The sequence below is a fragment of the Impatiens glandulifera genome, chromosome 1, assembly GCF_907164915.1.
Source record: "Impatiens glandulifera chromosome 1, dImpGla2.1, whole genome shotgun sequence".
Lineage (NCBI taxonomy): Eukaryota > Viridiplantae > Streptophyta > Magnoliopsida > Ericales > Balsaminaceae > Impatiens > Impatiens glandulifera.
Genome location: NC_061862.1, coordinates 24163365 through 24184003, shown reverse-complemented (window position 1 = coordinate 24184003; position 20639 = coordinate 24163365). Strand labels below are relative to the sequence as shown.

The 20639-nt window shown below is 30.2% G+C and overlaps 3 protein-coding genes across 3 annotated transcripts; 2 read left to right on the top strand and 1 right to left on the bottom strand.

The window, feature by feature from the left end:
* The first annotated feature begins 949 nt into the window (after positions 1-949).
* Positions 950-3375, top strand: LOC124920885 (vacuolar cation/proton exchanger 3-like). Its single transcript, XM_047461462.1, has 10 exons — positions 950-1395; positions 1478-1545; positions 1631-1659; positions 1734-1930; positions 2009-2398; positions 2484-2600; positions 2671-2724; positions 2801-2917; positions 2990-3083; positions 3170-3375. The coding sequence occupies exons 1-10, from the start codon at positions 1099-1101 to the stop codon at positions 3208-3210; spliced, it is 1404 nt and encodes a 467-aa protein (XP_047317418.1). The 5' UTR covers positions 950-1098; the 3' UTR covers positions 3211-3375.
* Positions 3376-3539: 164 nt separating this feature from the next.
* Positions 3540-5815, bottom strand: LOC124920884 (non-specific phospholipase C1-like). Its single transcript, XM_047461461.1, has 3 exons — positions 4669-5815; positions 4047-4217; positions 3540-3957 (listed from the first exon to the last, which is right to left on the bottom strand). Exons 1-3 carry the CDS (start codon positions 5783-5785, stop codon positions 3632-3634), a joined length of 1614 nt encoding a protein of 537 aa, XP_047317417.1. The 5' UTR covers positions 5786-5815; the 3' UTR covers positions 3540-3631.
* Positions 5816-16831: 11016 nt separating this feature from the next.
* Positions 16832-18758, top strand: LOC124921270 (60S acidic ribosomal protein P0-like). The gene is made up of 5 exons (XM_047461902.1): positions 16832-17156; positions 17278-17346; positions 17823-17921; positions 17999-18391; positions 18480-18758. Exons 1-5 carry the CDS (start codon positions 16899-16901, stop codon positions 18621-18623), a joined length of 963 nt encoding a protein of 320 aa, XP_047317858.1. The 5' UTR covers positions 16832-16898; the 3' UTR covers positions 18624-18758.
* The last annotated feature ends 1881 nt before the right edge of the window (positions 18759-20639 follow it).

The window sequence follows — 20639 nt, the reverse complement described above, 5'->3', positions numbered from 1 at the left end:
ATTTACTCTCACATATATATTCAAATTAACCACAACTCTCGACCCGACAATTTGGACACTTTAAAAATTAAGTATCATTATATATATAAATTAGATAGTTAAAAAATTGAACTTATATTGTTAAAATGTTCCGCGTTCATCAAATTTGATGTTGAATTTAAAATATAAAGTATTGTTAGCTTAGTTGGTTAAAGGGTTGTACTTATTTTGTTATGTTGCAAGTTCGAAACATAGATATAACATTTTTAATTTTATTTTTAATCGTTTTAAGTTTACTCTCACATATATATCCAAATTAACCACAGTTCTCGACACGGTAATTCAGACACTTTAAAAATTAAACATCATTTATTTATTTATTTATATATATATATATATATATATATATATATATATTCAACTAATATTATAACACATGTCAACTTTATTTGTGCAACATTAACATTGTTAATCAACTTTCATTTACAATAATTGATTTTGCAATTCTTTTCTCTATTTGAATCTATTTCAGCAAAAACAAAGCTTAATTAGAATAAGCAATGATAATCAAACAAATATATGCAATCTTATGTTAAAATTATAAAATGACTAAGTTTGTTAATCAGTAATACTTTTGTTGAAATTTGTTAATTGTTGCATTATCCTTTAAAAAAACAATATAAAAAGTACTAGCAATATCAATATGTAAAATTTTACAAAATGGGAATTATATGATGATTAATAATTGTATGAATTATTAATCAGAGGAAGGAAGAAGAAATAGAGTGGAAAACGTGAATGATAATCGAGTATATTATGAAATTAAGAAGAGATGATTGAAGGTGAAGATAGATAGTAATAATAATTTAAATGTACATCTCCATGCATGAACAACCAGCCGAAAGTTCCACGAAACTTCAACTTTCTAAACCTATGTTGTCCTATCTATATAAACTATCACTCACTCTTCCAATTTCACTAAATTAACAAACAAACCCACCCCCCATTCATTTGGGATCCAAAGAGAGATTATATAACTTTGATCTTCATCTCTCTCAACTTGTCTACCTACTTTTGTTGAAACCCACGTAGAAAAGTTAAAGAATTTGTAAGTTTTCCATGGGTTCACATGAGGATTGGAGCTTAGAGAATGGGGATTTGAAGGATCCTGCAGTCGCCGCTGGAATTAGCAAAGAGAACTCGAACCCTGCCGGCGCCGGAAGAACGGCTCAGAATGTGTCGGTTTCGCTTGTTCGTAAGAAGTCCGATCCTTCAATTGGGTCTAAGTTTCAGAGGTTTCCGGTGGCCGGAAAGATTGTGGTTAATGTTCAGGAAGTCATTCTTGGGACAAAGCTTTTTATCCTCTTTCCTGCTATCCCATTGGCTATCATAGCTCAGTCTTATGATTTCGGAAGGGTATATAAATTAATAAATCCATCACATTTTAGTTATAAAATAGCTGAATCATCGATCGATTAATTCTATTTTGTTTTTGCAGCCTTGGATATTTGCTCTGAGTTTACTTGGATTGACTCCACTTGCAGAGAGAGTCAGCTTCTTAACAGAGTAAAACATTTTCAATTCCTTTTCTTCTTCTCTTTTTTAAGTATAATAAATTGATCTAATTATCTATCTGTTCTTGGAAATGAAGGCAAATTGCATTCTACACTGGTCCAACAGGTGGGTTGATCTTTTTTTTTTTATATAATTAAGTGTGTTTGAATGATGATGATTGTGTTTTTGTGTGTGTTTAGTGGGTGGGCTGTTGAATGCAACATGTGGGAATGCAACAGAGCTGATAATAGCAATCCTTGCTCTTCAACAGAGGAAGATAAATGTCGTGAAATATTCACTCATGGGTTCTATTCTTTCCAACCTTCTCCTTGTTCTTGGAAGTTCTCTGTTTTGTGGCGGTCTAGCCAACCTCAAAAAGGAACAGAGATTCGACAAGGTATATTTATTTGTTTTCGGTCCTTAGATCAGATCAGATTAGATTGATCATTAAAGTTGATTATTTTGATACGTGTAGAGGCAAAGTGATGTGAATACTCTGCTTCTGTTGCTGGGAGTGCTTTGCATTCTACTGCCTTTGCTTTTCAAATATGCTGCTGGGGCTGGAGCAGGGTCATTGGTGGGAGCGAATGCAATGGTGGCGACTTCGATTCTTCAACTGTCGAGAGCATGCAGCATTATGATGTTGTTGGCTTACATAACTTATCTTGTGTTTCAACTGAAAACCCACAAGCAATTGTTTGATGCTCAAGCTGAGCAGGGAATGATAGGTGATATTAATGATGGTGTGTCGTCGGAAGAAGAAGAGGAGAAAGCTGCAATTGGGTTTTGGAGTGCATTCGGATGGCTGGTTGGGATGACTTTGATCATTGCTTTATTATCTGAATATGTGGTTGGAACAATTGAGGTAAAACAAAATCTAATGATCATGAAAATCGAATGAATTTGAATTGGAATTGATATTTGGATATTGATGATGAATCCATGAGCAGGCGGCTTCAGATTCATGGGGGATTTCAGTGAGCTTCATAAGCTTAATACTTCTGCCTATTGTTGGAAATGCAGCTGAGCATGCTGGCTCTGTTATCTTTGCCTTGAAGAACAAGTTGGTAAGTATATGAAACTGTTTGTTTATTTATAAGATTGATTAGAACTAATAGTAGTAAATAATGCATTCAGGATATCTCATTGGGTGTTGCTCTGGGCTCAGCAGCACAGATCTCCATGTTTGTGGTAAGTGTTCTTGAATGATTCATCATCATTATGATCATGATCATGAAATGGTATTGAATATATGATGAATCTGCAGGTTCCATTGTGTGCTGTGGTGGCATGGGTGATGGGTGTACCGATGAACCTTGATTTTGATCTATTGGAAACCGGCGTATTGACATTTTCAGTTATCCTTATCGCATTCACCTTGCAGGTATTCTTGATCTATCTAATTTAAGGTTAATTTGAATTCAACTAATGTTGTTAATGATTGGGTATTATATAGGATGGAACTTCTCATTACATGAAAGGAGTGGTTCTTTGTCTATCATATGCAGCCATTGCAGCTTGTTTCTTTGTCCATAACAATACTCTCCCAGGTACAAATATATTTCCATTTATTTCAACTTCATATTATTCATTGTGGTTGGGTTTAATTGATTAATTTTGAATTAAATATGTTTAGATCAAAAGGGAACCATTGTGTTGGGAGTGATGGTGGCTTAATCAACAAGAACAGACTTGAAGAAGAAACATGCAGGAGGCATTTAATTACACTTCTAATTACATACTCTCTTTTTTCTTTTCTTGATGTCCATTTTCAAACAATCAATCAAATTAAGCCTCTTGTACTAATAATTTATGAAGCATAAAATCTTTTATAACCCCCTTATTTTGGGTTCAATTTATATTTATATATATATTTATATGATGCATTTGTAATTAAGCCCTTAATCAATTATAATAATTTTTATTTTCTTCTAATTAATTATATATGATTGGTAATTTCAAGCTATAAGCTCTACAATAGGAATATATCATTAATCTGTAAAATATACTACTGAAATCTTTATCACTACTACCAAGTACATACATAACACCAATTCAATTCCCAGTGGAGAGAAGAATCAGCTTTCTATACTCATCTTTAGGAGGCAAATACAAGAGAAGGGTTTTCCCCTCGGTCCGATGTTCTAGTGGTGAGTGAGGGCCTCATAGTGAGGATTGAAGATTCGTTAGCTCCTGCCCGAAGAGCTGCTCTTCCTGCTTCCAAAAACCTCTCAACTGCACGCTCTGCGTATTGGTTAGCTTGGCCAACTGTCATCTTCTTCCCGGCTTCAGGGTATGTTTTAAGGATAAATTCACCCGATAACTGCATTGCAAGTTGAATCAACTCCTCTTGGAATTCTGTCAGTTTCATGTCTTCCCTAGGACCAAATGGCCTAAGCGCAATCTTAACCTCCTGCAACTTCTCTGTATATGTATTTGATATTCAATTATTCATTGCGAATTCCCAAACCACGAACTAAGATTATACTAAATTACAAAAAGAGACAACATACTTGGACAATCATCTCGAGGACTATCGCGAAATACATTCTCGAATGTTCCAGCCCATGCATCTCGTCTAGTCAGAAAGTTGGATTTCAGATTGAAAAGCTTTTTCACTGTCCCAGGAATTGAGGAGTGTTCAAACTGTGAATGTCGGGTTGGACCATTTGGTTTATGAATCACTGCATCATATCATCCAACAACATTAATTAAAAAAGAAAAACATAATTAATAAGTCCAATGAATATACTATAAAACAATGTATAAAAGAAGCTAATCATTTAAGAAAAAACTTCTTTGCTTAGATGTGAGCCCCGCCAAAATTGTCCTGATATGGAAACTAAAGGATCCAACTTTCTTTAAAACTATCATTTTTAAATCATTTCAAACTTGATGGACACAATCATTGTCACATCAAATCATTCTAAGATGATGGGTAATTGAGAATATCTCTCTTTGAAGATCAAACTTCGTCAATGCCAGATCAAGCTGTTTCAGAGACAACATTAATGGAGGGAAACCATAAAAACAAGCTATTTAGTACTAATAGACAAAAGAACAAGGTTTGACATAATGAATCATCAATAAGAACAAATGAAGAAAGGAAGATAAAAGCAAAAATTCATAACTCACCAGTTGCCTTATCAACCCAAGGAGAAATCAAGAAAGTAGGCACGCGAACACCGAGCCGATCGAACCGGAAATAATGAGGTTCAGGTCCGATGATCCCATCAGGATTAGGGACATTAGAAACAGGTGTGGGGACATGATCATAAAACCCACCATGTTCATCATAAGTAATTAAAATAGCCATCTCTTTCCATTGCGGACTAGCCCTCAATATCTCATAAACCTCTTTCACAAACTTCTGCCCTAAAGCAACATCATGCGACGGGTGATCATCGTTTGCAGGATCTATCGAGATATCAAAATACCTCTGTTCGATCACAGCGTAATTTGGAAGCAGACCCTTTCTAGCATGTCTCTTGAACTTCAATTTGTAGTTATGAAATTTAACTATATGTTTCAACTTCCTTAAGCTCTTAAAGAATAGAGTTGCAGGGATATTTTGATAATAAATTCCAAATGATAACCCGTTTTCTTCCAAGGAATCAAAGATGGTTTTCTGAGGGAATCCATGAATGAGATCCTTCTTAATATTGCTGGCGGCTCCATGTGAAGTAGCGGAGTGGACGTAAAACCGGTTAGGTTGAGTGGAGGCAGGAACAGAAGCGAACCATCGGTCGAAAACGGCGAACTCGTTCGCTAATTCGGTGTAAATCGGTACGAGTTCAGGTTTGAACCCACTCATTACCGTCTCTGTCATTCCTTCATCTTCCATAGACAGAGCCTGCTGAACGAAACCGTTCATCGGAGCCGGGTCGGCCGAAGTATCATCGGACCCAAATATTTGTTCTCTAATTGCCTGAATGGAATGACCGGGATCGGAATCAATAAAGACGGCGGAGTCAGAGACAAAAATCTCGGGGGAATTCGGGTCGGAGGCGTTGAGACGATTGGATTCTTTTCCGGTCAGGCCGTCAATGTCCGGCCGGGTCTTCTTCAACCAACCGAGAATGTGGTCGAAAGAACGATTCTCCATGACTATGATGACTAGGGTTTTGATGGGTCCATCGATCTTGGGCTTCTTCTTTCGGGTGAAATCGTCAAAAGAATGAACGGAGACAAACAGATAAAGGAGAAAGGCGGCGGCGACGAGGTTTTTCCGGCGGCAAAACATTTTGACCATGATCACCGGCTTAGGATAGAAAAGTAAAGTTTGGCGGGTATGCTTCAACTATGTAAGCATTGATATTGATAATATTATATAGGAATAAAATATGGACTTGTTTGGTTTGGGAGGAAAAATTATTAATATTATTATCTGAAAATTTATATGAATAGTGAATCATTTGAAAGATAGACCACATTTTATAAAAAATAATTGTATGGGTTACCTTAAAATAATAACTAGAAAATTATAAATAAAATGAGAGAAGATAAATAAGTTTTGTATCTTTTTACAAAAATAATATATATTAAATTAACTATATAATTGTATGATTTGAATAATTATATTAATAATATAAAGTGTATGATAACTCAAGTAGTAATATGATATTCATATCTAATAAATCAAAAAGAAAAACAAGTTGAAGTGGGTTATAAGAAATTGAATTTGTGTGTTTTCACAAGTATCTTAAGTTTTTCGCATAAATTAATTTTGTATTATTTTATAATTTTTTTCACAAATATATCGTTGGATTATCATTATAATATAATTACATGAATCATTTAAAAAAATTATGGATTAAATTAAATTGATTATAATAACTAATTAAATTGGTAGAGGTATGACTACAATAATTGTGTTAAAATTTAAATTAAAAAAATAGTTATAATTAAAAGACAAGTGTCACATATTCATGATAACAGGTAGTGTTGATTATTTAAATTAAATGAAAAAAATAATAATACCAACTTTAAAATTATTAAATAAATAAAATAATAATAAAGTTAAGTTTGAGTGAGTGGTTATATCCTTGGCCAACAAAACAAGCCACCCCTTGGGAAACGACTGGCCAATAATAAGGAAGTTAACCACCCTACTAAGTTCTTCAACAACAAGTTATAAATATATATATATATATATATATATATATATATTATTTTTCCTAAATTAAGATAAATATCTAATTAATTTGAATATTAGTTTGTACTATATTTTAAATCACTATCACATGAACCTTTTACGTGACACAATTGAATTGTTGCTTAATTGGGATGTTTGAATTTTGGTTACGGTGACTTTTCTATATATTTTTAATTCACATAAATTTGCTATTTAATTTAATAAATTAACATGAACTTTTTCAGTCATAATTCAAATTTAACTTTAAGTTGGCCAAGTTAATTTATTAATTTTGTGTTTTCTTTGTATATTGATCAACACTTTTTTTTCCTTACAAACTTATCAAAGTTTTCTACACTAAAACGGGACATAAAATGATGTAATTAAGGCTTTAATACAAAAGACGAGGAAAACATGATATGATATGTAATTAATTAGTTTTATCAAATCTTATTTACACATATAAGAGAAGTTCATTTTGTAAATAAACAAAGTTATAACCGATTGTGTATTTGATTTGAATGGTAAACGTCATTTATATTCTGTTTTAATATCTCGTAATACTTTACCTAATTTGGTTATAATTAATTACATACCAAACCAAACAAGCCTTAAAAGTGGCATATTCTTGGAATCAATGAAAATTCCGAAACTTCAATGATAGATAAGTGATGATGAACTCATCAACTGATAAATATCTAAGAGGAGTGAGTATCTTACTTAAAAAGAAAGGAGAAATAAATATTATAGTAAGGATCTTAGTAGGATTTTGTGAAAATAATTATTGATTTTTCTTTTTAAAGATACAATGATTTCATTTATTCACAAATATGGGCAAGTGATTGAAAATTTGTGATAAAACAATCACAAAAACAATTCATTTTATGTTATTTAAACTAATTTCTAAGAGATAAGATTCTCACTCAAAACGCTCTCGGATAATACTAGCTTCCTATATTAAAATTAAAAAAACTAAATTTTCAATAAAAGACTAACATATAAAACATAATTTCCAATAAAAAAATTTAGGCCATGGGCATTTTTTAAAAGGTAGTCTGTCTCTAATATTAATATTTAGGAAAATGAAAGTATATTTTAAAAAAAAAATATTTAAATTCTAACTCTTAACTAAAACACATAGTTAAATTTAGAAATTTATAGAATAATTAAACAAAACATTTCAAAATTATAAATTATCCCTACCCAGCTTTTAAAGTTACAATATATTTAAAAAGAAAAAAACTCATTTTTGGCCATTCCATGAATTTTATATGTGCACTCATTTATAGATGTCCACAGCTAATTAAATGTTCTAGCAAACAAAAAAATAATTGAAATTGAAATTACTTTGTGTTGAAAGAAGAATAAGATCATTGTATTAGTGTGTTATCATATAATTGTATTTACACATAAGAGATTATTAATAGGTAATTAAGATTTAGTCGTTAAGACATAAACCTTTGAACTTCCTAACTGTTGAGCTTATAATGACTAATAAATATAAACTAATATATATATATATATATATATATATATATATATATATATATATATATATTATATATTTTTAACACTCCCCTCAAGTCAGGAGTAAAAAGATTGATTATTCTTAACTTGTCGATGATGCTATCAAAGTTCCTTTTATCTAGAGCCTTCGTGAAAATATCAGCAAGTTGATCTTTGCTAGGTACAAATGGGGTTTCAATCTCACCAGATTGAACCTTCTCACGAACAAAGTGACAATCAACTTCAATATGCTTTGTGCGCTCATGGAATACTGGATTTGATGCAATATATCTAGCAACATTGTTGTCGCAATATATTTTTATGGTTTTGAGCTCAACTCCCAAGTCTTTAAGAATATATTTAATCCACATGAGTTCTCCGGTAGTGGCTGTCATAGCACGATATTCAGCTTCGGCGCTTGAACGGGCGACAGTATTTTGCTTCTTACTTCTCCATGTCACTAGATTTCCTCCAACGAATGTACAAAAGTCGGTAGTTGACTTTCTGTCAAAGCTGCCCGCCCAATCAACATCAGTATAGCCAATGACGTCCATGCGGTTGTTTCTTTTCATCCATATGCCTACTCCAGGAGTAGTTTCAAGATAATGTAAAATCCTGTAAACAGCAGAAAGGTGTGAAATTCTTGGAGCATGCATGAATTGACTTACATTACTAACTGCAAAGGTTATATCAGGACGAGTAACTGTTAGGTAGATAAGTTTACCTACAAGTCTTTGATACATACCAATGTCATGAAGAGGTGTACCTTCTTCAGTGTTTAATTTAACAATTGTTTCAATGGGAGTCTTTACGGGTTTTGCAGCAAGCTTACCAGTTTTTTTAATAAGTCCAAGACATATTTTTTTTTGAGAAAGAAACAAACCTTTCTTAGAATGAGCAATTTCTATCCCAAGGAAATACTTGAGAGTGCCAAGGTCTTTAATGTCAAATTGCTCCTGCAGATACTTTTTATCCTTAAGGATATCACTTGAGCTATTACCTGTTACTATAATATCATCCACATACACAAGTACAATAGTAGTAGTGTTGCCAATAGTTTTAATAAAAAGAGAAGAATCGGCAGAACTTTTTCAAAAGTTGTGATGAACAAGGGCGCTACTAAGTTTAGCATACCATGCCCTTGGAGATTGTTTGAGTCCATAAATAGCTTTATTCAACCTACAAACAGATTTTGAGTTAAGATTTTCCTCATAGTCTTGTGGGATAGACATATATACTTCTTCTTGCAGATCGCCTTGAAGAAAAACATTTTTTACATCCATTTGATGTAAATCCCAATTTTGATTCGCAGCAATAAATAATAATATCTTTACAATGCTCATTTTTGCTACGGGTGCAAAGGTTTCCTCATAGTCTAATCCATAAGTTTGGGTGTATCCTTTGGCAACAAGTTGAGCTTTGTATCTTTCAATTTTTCCTAAACTATCATACTTAATTTTGTATATCCATTTACAACCAACCACTTTCTTACCTTTAGGAAGAGGGACAAATGTCCATGTATTATTTTTTTCTAGAGCCTCTAATTCGTTATTCATGGCAACACACCAATTAGGGTTGGACTTGGCTTCTTGAAATGTTTTCGGCTCTATTTGATCAAGAAATTTGATAATAACATTATATTCATTAGAGACATTTTCATAAGATAAGTATTTTTCAATAGGATACTTTACCGAATAAAGATGATAATCTTTAAGCTTTTTCGATGGTTGAACAACCCTTGTGGACCTTCGAACATTATCATCCCTTGTAGTTGTTTCTGAAATATCTTCGGAGATAGATCCATTGTTATATTCTCCCCCTGAAGGTGTACATAGTGTCTCAGGAATAGTGTCTGAATTTTCATTTTGAGTTTCATTGTCATTATTTGTGACTGAATCATTATAACTTTCTTCTTGTGGGATATCACATGGTGTCACTTTTTCTGCTTCTTTATCTGGAGCAGTATTTGAATCGTTATTAGAAGAAATATTCCTACAAGAACAATTCATATCCAGGGGCAATACATGATCTTGCCAATCAAACTCATTGAGATCATCACTATTATCCTCCTTATTTTTGTAGTAAAATTAATCTTCATTAAAGATGACATTACGAGAAATATAGAGTTTTTTAGAAATAGAATCATAACATTTATATCCCTTTTGGGTAGTAGAATAACCAAGAAAAATAGCTTTAACTGATTGAGGACTTAATTTATCAAAATATGGTTTGAGTAATGATAGGGAACGGGGCCGAAAGTCCACGAAAATAGAATATTCTTTTTAAACACATAATATTCTCTCTCCTCTTATTAATTAATTTTTTTCTCCTTTGATTAATTAATTTATTTCTACTTCTATGAATTAATTTATCCATATTCTCACGATTAATTATTTTAATTATTTGTTTGATATTTATTATCTCTAACTTCTAACTAGTAAAATAACTTTAACACTTTACAACAAACTCTCACATTAAACATTTTAATAATATGTTTAAATAAAATATAAACCCTAAACCCTAAACTCTAAACTCTAAACCCTAAACTATAAATTATAAACCCTAAATCTTAAATCTTAAATCCTAATTAATATCACTGTTTAGTTGAATTATGAATTTATCTTTTTTTTTTTAATCTTTTTATGACTTTTTAATTCCTTTATTTATAAAATATTTTTTTTATTTATTCTTTATGTCCTTTTTTTTCTTTTTTTTTATTATTTTTTTCTATTGACTTATTAATATTTTTTTAGTTTTATTACTTATAAATGTTTATCTAATATTTCTATTCTCACGATTAATTATTTTCTCTCAGATAACTAATTATTAATCAATTAATTTTTTTCAATCGTTTCTTTGATAAATTCATAATTCAACTAAATAAGAGATATTAATTAGGGTTTAAGATTTAGAGTTTAGGGTTTAGAATTTAGGGTTTAGAGTTTATTGTTTAAATAAATTAATTAGGACGAGAGAAAGAAAGATAAATTAGAGAAAGAAATTAATGAATAAGAGGAGAGAAAAATTAATGAATAAGAGGAGAGAATATTCAGTGTTTAAAGGAATATTCTATTTTAGCGGACTTTCCCGGTCCCAAATTCGCTTTCCCTATTATTACTGATATGGTTTATATGCACATAACATACACAACCAAAGACACAAGATGATTAAGGTTACTTTTCTTGTTTTTTAATTTTTCCAAAGGAATCAAATTATTAAGAACGTTGCTAGGAATACGATTAATGAGATGAGTAGCAGTAAGTAAAACATCAGACCAAAATCTTTTTGGGACGTTAGATTGAAATAATAGAGAGCGAGTAACCTCAAAAAAGATGACGATTTTTTCTTTCTGCCGCAACATTCTGGGTCGGGGTATGGACACAAGAGGTTTGATGCATTATACCTTTTGTTTTGAGAGGAAAAATTTTTATTGACATATTCAATCCCGTTGTCAGTTCTAAATAATTTTATTGAAGCTTGAAATTGGTTTTCAATAAAGAAAACGAACTCTAGAAATTTTGAAAATACTTATGATTTATCATGGAGTAAAAAAATCCAGGTGGTTCTTGAAAAATTATCGATGAATGAAACATAATATTTAAAATTATTATATGAAGTAGTAGGTGTTGGACCCCAAACATCAGAATGAATTAATTCAAAAGGAGCTTTAGATAAACTATTTGAATTATGAAACGGAAGTCTGGCTTGTTTAGCAAAATGACATACATCACAATCTAAAAACTCAAACTTCGATTGAAATAATTTTCTAAACACATGCTTTGATGGATGTCCTAAACGACGATCCATAGAAAATGAGAATTATTTTTGGAATGTAAAGCATAACTAGAAAGTTTAATAATATAAAAGTTATTTTCAAGTCTTCCTTTACCAATCGTGATCCCGGTCGACCTGTCCTGAAACACAACATCAACGTCAGAAAAAATAACTAAGCAATTAAGGTCCTTTGTGATTTTACTAACCGAGATTAAATTTGGTGATAAGTCAGGAACATACAAAACATTATCAATTTGTTTTGAGAAAAGTTTAATTGATCCAATTCCATGAATGAGAATACTAGAAACATTAGCTACTTTAACATTTTGATTAAGTTTTTCTAAATTTAAAATTTCAAAATATTCTTTATTTTTAGTCATGTGATCTGTGGCGCCAGGATCAATAATCCAATAGTTTGAAGAGGAATTGAAATTAGAAAAATGAGTCGATATACCTGGGTCCACTTGATTAGTGGACTTCTCTTGTTGAGTTTTCATGAAATCAGAGAATTGGAGAAATAGTTTGAAGTTGTCTAGATCCACACCACACACTTCATTATGATTGGGTTGTACTTCGTAAGAGTAGCCGCCTCCGGTGGCCATCGTTGTTCTCTCAAGTCTGATGAAGAAAGAAAAAAGATTTAGAGAGCCACTTGGGCTTGAAGAAAAATGAAGAAATAATATGAGGAGTCTCGAGAGAATAGATTGAGTCGGATTAACCGCGCTCTAATACCATGTTGAAAGAAGAATACAGAGAGATCCTTGTATTATTGTGTAAAAGATCATATCATTATATTTACACATAAGAGATTATTAATAGGTAATTAAGATTTAACCGTTAAGACATAAACCTTTGAGCTTCTAACCGTTGAGCTTATCTATGAATTTACAACCACTAATAAATATAAACTAATATATATATTATATATTTTTAACACTTTGCTTCATATAATTTAAATATTTTTTAATTTAAATTAATACCCAATAATATATTAAAAAACAATTTTTAAGAAAATTGAAAAAGACATTTTGCCCAAACCCAACCCTACGCCAGGTTTCCAAATAGATTAAAGTATAAAGTGAAAAAGCATTTGTACAAATTCATAGATAACACTTCTCTCCTTTTTTTTCTTTTTTCTTTTTTCTTTTATCAAGTAAATATTTCATACATCAAGTTACTTATATTAGGATTTATAATAGTTAAAAGTGTAAATTAAGCAATAAAATATTTTTTTATCCAAGTATTCTTCCAATTTTAACTAAAAATACATTAAATTGAAGTGGGTCATTATCCTATTATTTTTTTTAAAATAATAAAAAAGACTTAAAAGATAATTAATTCCTTACTATTACCAATTGTACCTATTTCCAACATAATACACTTATTTTCAAATAAAATTATAACTAGATTAATTTATATATTTTATAATTCTAACACATATAATAACTCTTCCATAAACAATATTCATTTAATAAGTATGTACATAACAGATATATAATTCAATTAAATATCCAACTACTTTTTCTGATATTTTGATTTTTCTGTAATTTTTTAATGAATACAAAGTCAAAAATTATAGCTGGCTTATTGTTATCATAATTAATAATGCATGAGATTGCAAAAAAATAAATAAGGAAAAGATAAAAGGAGTTGAAGAAGAAATATGAAGATATAACTGTAAACTTAAGTGGAAGACATGGCATTACCTTTCCCATCCATGTATTATGTATTATGTATTATTATAGGATAGAAATTGACAAATTGATTGTGAGACTTGTGACACACATAATAACGTGGAATATTCAATATTGATTTGCAGGTGACACAAGAATTATGGTCGAAGCTTAAATTATCATATTAATTAGGCTTTATTTGAAAAAAATAAGAAAGAAAGAGGGTATATTCTTCCATTTTTAAATTCTAGGTTGGGTGGACTATATGACACAATCAAGAATTTACCTGTAAAATCGAGAGAGTTTACTCCCAAAATTATTTAAATTATTTGGGAGTTGTAAACTCGTAAAATCTAAAGTAATTGAAATGGTAATAGTTTAATTTAAAAAAAAAAGTTATATATTATTATTATTTTTATACTTAGTCAATTCTAAAAATTTATATATTTAAATATAAAATTAATTAAATAATAATAATAAATAAATAACACTAAAAAATATTATAATTACAAAATTAATTAATTTGAATAAATAATAATTTTATTTTTTAATTTTTAAATATAATTTTTTTTTTAAACTTAAAATCTTATTGTCGTAAATTTAAAATTGTAAGAATTTACATATTTAATAGTTTACATAAAATCATATTTGTTAATCTTATCTGAAATTTTAAAATTATAAGAGTTAACTCGAGATTTTAACAACATTGACACAACAAATCCAATGAGTTAAGACAAAATGATTTGATTCTTCAGGCCTACCTAATACTCTGTTTACCCAAATTCAATCATTTTTTATCTATATGTATTAAAGTGAAATGTGAGATATTTGTTAAGTTAAAGATAAAACAAAATCAATGTAACTAGGGCAGACCTTAAGTAAACCAACACAAGGTTGCCTTCCAAATCAGGTTCATGGGCTTTAACAACAATCACACATTTAATTTATTCTCTCTAGTAATTAAAAGCCCATATATTTAAATAAGATGAAGAACCTCACACTTTTAAGCCCCATAGCACAATTTGAAGTTTAATAGTTCATATTTTAATATATCTCCAAGTTGGAATGTATGGAATCTAAAAAAATTCCATACAATTGGCTGCCGATAATTCCAGTCAAATATCATATTGCATTGCTATTTTATAAGAATCAATAATAACTTAATTTTGAGTTGTAGTATTAGCATTCAAACAATATTTTAAAAAATAAAATTCTCAACCTTATAGGCGACTTTGAGTTCTTGTATTAATTGATCATTCATATATATAATTGCATAACTCGAACTCAAAGACAAAATATTCTTACTAGTACAATTCAAAACTAGTCTATTCATTTCACAAATTTGACTATCAAAAAATTGAACAACTTCATTAGTAGACAATTAAGTGACTGAAATAAGATTAAGTTTAGAGATTCTATTTATAACTAGTACTTAATCTTATTTATAACAAATATATGCAATCACTTAATTAAAATGGAACCATTTAATGCCCCATAATAACCGTTTCAAATAAAATTCCTTAATTCATGAGCTCATTAATTTTAATATGTACAATAACGGGTGAATTAAAGACTTAGATGGTCTGGTCTGGTCGTTACTACTTTGAACATTAATGTTCATTTGATATCTTTATATTCCCTTTGGAGGGTTTTAATTCCTAATTACCATATCATTCACACAAGGCTATAGACTTTAGACAACATATGATGTTTTAACCTTAACGTTAAAGAATCTTATTAAAATTGTAATATGTTGTTTAATACTTTCAAAAAGTTTATTGGTTTCCATGAATACAACTTTGGACTGCCGAATTCTAACTTTAGCAAAAAAAAAAAAAAATAATAATAAAAAAAATTAACCATAGTTAAAGTAATTGTTAAGTGAAAATCTTAAAATCTTAAAAAGAATGGAGAGGAAACAAAACTAAAACCGCGAAAACATAAAAACCAACCCTTAAATAGTAGCAATGCATTAATACATGGGTTAGTTAAGTTAAATCAAGTTTGAATGTGAGGTGTTTTAGAAGTTGAAATATTGTTGAGTTCTAACTAACATTGATTTTTTCCGCATATATTCGAATTTTAATTGGATCTGTGTGACTGGTTTAATCGTAGAAAAATAATTTTGGTGAAGCTTAATTAGGGTTTTTTTGGATAGTTTTTATATGTAGTGCTCTAATTAATGGGTGATAAATGTGAGATCATGGTGAATTAGCATATAGAATATCAACTACAAAAGTTGATTAGCACAAACTTAGGACGATCAAAATTTAAAGTTTTTACAAACTTAAATTGTTTTTTGTGATGGATTTGAAAAAAAAGAAAGAAAAACTACATAAATATTTAATTAGATTAAAAAAAATTATAGAGTAATTTAACCTTATTAAAAAGTTATTTTATTTTGAGTTAGAATTGAATCATCACAACACTAATTAGAATGTGTATAAGATTTTCTTTTATATATAAATATATATTTTTTTAAAAAGGTCTCTCTCTATATAAAAGAATATTAGGATCTTGTTTTTCATTTATTTATTAAATTCTCACTAATTATATATTTTTTTTAAAATTTTTAATCATTCAATTATTTAATTAATTTATCAACTAAAACAAAAACAATTATTTTTATAAAATTTAAATATAAAAAATATCATAATAATTCAACTAAATACAAATATAAATAATATTTATTTTATTAAACAAAAATTAAATAACCCAATCTTGTCAGATTTGACCATCTACACAATATTGATATATAATATTAAGAGATGGATTATTAATCTTATTTAACTTATTAATTATTTAATAAACATATATGGGAGAAAATAAATTTAATATTTTTTTATTAAACTACATAAAAGAAAATATTGTAACGAAATAAAATTTTAGTAGAAAAAGGAAATATATATATATGATATTTTTGTTTCAATATTTTAAGAAAAGAGACGATCAGGATGCACTGGATAGAACATCGAACGGACGAGTTTTAAAGTAATAATATAATAATCTTTATGACATTGTATTAAACTTTTAAATATAAGAATTAAATAAATACGTAACGCACCACTCCCATGCAATTTTGCCTTGGTTTATATATTTCTCTTTCTCTCTCTAAAGGATTACCATATTAGGGTTTGCATCCAACCCAGTGCCGTACGTAAAGCCCGCATTTCTCTACCCTATATATTCACTCATTCGTCTAACCTAACTTACTAGGGTTTCATTTGATCGGCACGCCTCTTTCTCTCTTTCTCTCATTTTCTCTTGATCTAGCAAAAATGGTGACCAAATCTTCCAAGGCAGAGCGAAAGAGTGTATACGATCAGAAGCTCTGCAAGCTTCTTGAAGCTTATACCCGCGTTTTGGTTGTATCCGCTGATAATGTTGGATCTAATCAACTCCAAGGCATCCGTAAGGGTCTTCGAGGCGATTCTGTTATTCTGATGGGGAAGAACACCATGATGAAGCGTACCATCAGGGCCCATTCTGAGAAAACCGGCAACACCACTTATCTCAGTCTCGTCCCTCTTTTAGTCGTACGCCATTTCGATCTTTATGTTTTTCCTTTCATTTGTCTAATACTACTTACTGTTGGATGTTAGGGTTTCTATTCATTTTGTGTAGATTTATGATTTTTTTGGGTTTGAACATGATCAGGGTAATGTGGGTTTGATCTTTACTAAGGGAGATATGAAGGAGGTTAGCGATGAAGTTGAGAAGTACAAGGTACAAACATTATTATTAAAGATCGAATTCTGCGTTTTTTTAATGAAAGTTTCTTCATTAATTTTATGCCTTCAATAAGCACACACACAGATGGTAATAAAATACCCCACAGCTGATTTGATTAAAGGATTAGCATTAAATATTTACTAATTGGGAAAAGACAGAAAAAACATATTCAAATTAAAGCTTGTTTAATTAATTTGCATGATTCTTATATCACTGTAATCATAAGTAACAAGTTACTTATTACTGTAATTCCTTTGCAATCATAGTTCTGTGTTAGTATGGTTTTAGGATTATTTCAGTGTTTTTTGAAGAATCTATAACTAGAAGGATTATTCATAGGCCTGCAATTGTTAATGAATATACTTAGTTTTGCTCTGCCTCTTGAATCTTGATTGAAAAGGAAATTATTCCTTTTACATTTTGTGGGTTGGGCTGCAATTGATGTAATTTGGTTGAAAAATAATGAACAGGTTGGAGCTCCAGCTCGTGTTGGTCTTATTGCGCCGGTTGATGTGGTTGTGCCCCCTGGAAACACTGGACTAGACCCATCCCAGACATCTTTCTTTCAGGTTTAATTTAATCCAGCCAGACTAGCTAATTGTGACTGTGATTATTATTATTAACTTGTAATAGTATTGATTGATAGGTGCTAAACATCCCAACAAAGATCAACAAGGGGACAGTGGAGATTGTAACTCCTGTGGAGCTTATTATGAAGGGAGATAAGGTTGGATCGTCTGAGTCTGCTCTTCTAGCGAAGCTTGGGATAAGACCATTCTCTTACGGGCTGATAGTCCAATCTGTGTACGAGAATGGGTCGGTGTTCAGTCCTGAGGTCCTGAACCTGACAGAGGATGACATTGCACAGAAGTTCATTGCAGGGCTGTCAAATGTTGTAGCTTTGGCCATGGCCACTACTTATCCTACCCTTGCTGCTGCACCACACATGTTTACCAATGCCTACAAGAACTTGCTTGCTGTTGCAGTCTCCACTGAATACACTTTCCCACAGGCAGAGAAAGTAAAGGAATACATCAAAGTGAGTCAGTCAGTCAGTCTAGATCTTATAATATCTCAAATTATAACTAATACTAATGTCTCTTATGATTGTTGTATTATTAATGCAGGATCCAAGTAAGTTTGCGGCTGCAGTGGCTCCGGCTGCAGGTTCTGGGGGTTCGGCAGCTGCTTCTAAGGTGGAGGAGAAGAAGGAAGAGGCACCGGCTGAAGAGTCTGAAGAGGAAGGAGGTTTGTTTGGCTTGTTTGATTGATTGAGTTAATAGTAGAGTAGTAAGTATGAATAACAACTGTTTTTAAAAGTCTATTGTTATGGTTTTCGAATCATTTACAACAGCAGCGGATTGAAACGCCCCTAATTTAGTTCCTCTATGATATGTTTTATTTTGGATTTGGTTAGTTGGTTGGCTAGTAGCTTAATGAAATTCCTTTCTTTCAAAAATTAAGTATTTGGTTGGTTGGTTGGTTGCTTTTATTATTATTGCTCAATCAATTGTGACAAGTTTAATATTTTCTAAAAGTATTTAAATTTACAAAAATAATGCCTATTTGATATTCTAATATTTATTTTTTGCCTAATTTTTCGCTTAACGCTGATCAGAGTGAGGAAAATCTTCTAAACACAGAAAGTTGTATGATCAACTTCTTATTTCATTATATGTCTAAGAAAGTTCAGTTTTAAAAATTTATATAAAAAATGAAGGTAAAAACAAAATATATAAAATATAATATAAATGTTACTTACCTCCCATTTTACAATCGGAATGCTCTTATGTTAAAAGTCAGACCTTTTGCTCGCTCATGTTACTTTGGTATTACCTTTTGTATGTTATCCTAATTGAAAAAATGGCTCTAACTTACAAATTCCCACCACTAGAATTACATGTCCTGCTGAATGTTTGGTTTTCATCATGCTCAATGACCTTAAAATTTGACCTTAAAACTTGTACTAATATAGACTTTAAATTATTCATTTTACAATAATAAAGAATAATAGTACATACATGCATACCTATCAATAGGTACTCTATTTAATTCTCTATAAAAAAAGAAAACTTATATTCTTCGTCAATATCACATTTCATATTTAATTCACTACCATAAAATATAATTTTTTTAGTACTAATATAAATTCTTTACTACTAAAGTTGGACAATAGATTGGATCAATACGAATCCACACTATACAATACAATATTAGTACGGAACGACACGACAATATTATCTCATTTAGGTCATAGGTTGAACATGCATAAACACGAGACGACACGATCACAACACAATTATGAATTTATACGATCGTAACTTGGTCACGAGTCGACACGAACACAACACGAGTATAGACATGACACGAGCACAAATATACATACAAAACGACGTAAACACAGTTAGTCATGTGGCCTAAACTACTAACTTAACATTAATATTTTTTCTAAATCTATTTACATTCTCTTTCAATTAATGATATTATTTAATTTTATAATTGTAATATATATAATTAAAACTAAATATACTAAATTAAAATATTAAAATAAATATTAACTTAAATAATATTAATTAAAATAAATATAAATATAACTAAATAAATTATATTTTTGTTGATAAAATTTCAAATCAATAAAATTTTGATTTTAACCTTAAAACCATAGTCTAAAAGTACACTCGTTTAGGAGGAATTGTAATACAGAAGTTGTTCTTCAGCTTTCGTAGGTGTTCCCCACTCGATCTTAGAGGTAAAAACCAAGGTTTTGAAAATCGTTCCGGTCATCAACCCGGTTTTTTTGGCGAACTTCGGTCCGACCGGTCCAACCGGTTGAACCACTGGTTGAACCGGATTTTAAATTAAAAAAAATAATTTAAATATATTAGTATATAAATGATATATATATATATATATTTAATTAGACAGGTGCAAAATTAATCAAATACATTTTAAATATTAAGACGTTTTCTAAATTTAATACATTTTCTTATTAAATATTATGTTCAAAATCACATACCTAAACGTATAAATTAAAAGAAAATTTAATAATTTATAATTATATTAAAATAAAATATAATATATATTTTTATTTCTAAAAATATTACTCAATTAATAACAGGCAAATAGTACAGACAAAGAGAAAGAGTCGACAGAGAGAGGAAGAGTACAGACTGAGAGAAAGAGACAGGTTTTGGAGAAATCTTTCTAACCGGTTATTTCCGGTTCGGATTTTCGGTCGAACCGTCTGGTCGGATCGGATTTTGACCGGTTCGAAAGATAGTCGTATT

What these genes read in the sequence shown, in the direction of transcription:
- LOC124920885 (XM_047461462.1), top strand. Translation starts at nt 1,099, where the DNA reads ATGGGTTCACATGAGGATTGGAGCTTAGAGAATGGGGATTTGAAGGAT. An exon ending in AGTCTTATGATTTCGGAAGG is followed by an intron (nt 1,396 to 1,477) that starts GTATATAAATTA and finishes TTGTTTTTGCAG; the next exon opens with CCTTGGATATTTGCTCTGAG. An exon ending in ATTCTACACTGGTCCAACAG is followed by an intron (nt 1,660 to 1,733) that starts GTGGGTTGATCT and finishes GTGTGTGTTTAG; the next exon opens with TGGGTGGGCTGTTGAATGCA.
- LOC124921270 (XM_047461902.1), top strand. Translation starts at nt 16,899, where the DNA reads ATGGTGACCAAATCTTCCAAGGCAGAGCGAAAGAGTGTATACGATCAG. An exon ending in GTCTCGTCCCTCTTTTAGTC is followed by an intron (nt 17,157 to 17,277) that starts GTACGCCATTTC and finishes GAACATGATCAG; the next exon opens with GGTAATGTGGGTTTGATCTT. An exon ending in CCCAGACATCTTTCTTTCAG is followed by an intron (nt 17,922 to 17,998) that starts GTTTAATTTAAT and finishes ATTGATTGATAG; the next exon opens with GTGCTAAACATCCCAACAAA.
- LOC124920884 (XM_047461461.1), bottom strand. Translation starts at nt 5,785, where the DNA reads ATGGTCAAAATGTTTTGCCGCCGGAAAAACCTCGTCGCCGCCGCCTTT. An exon ending in TTGGGTTGATAAGGCAACTG is followed by an intron (nt 4,218 to 4,668) that starts GTGAGTTATGAA and finishes GATATGATGCAG; the next exon opens with TGATTCATAAACCAAATGGT. An exon ending in TCCTCGAGATGATTGTCCAA is followed by an intron (nt 3,958 to 4,046) that starts GTATGTTGTCTC and finishes ATACATATACAG; the next exon opens with AGAAGTTGCAGGAGGTTAAG.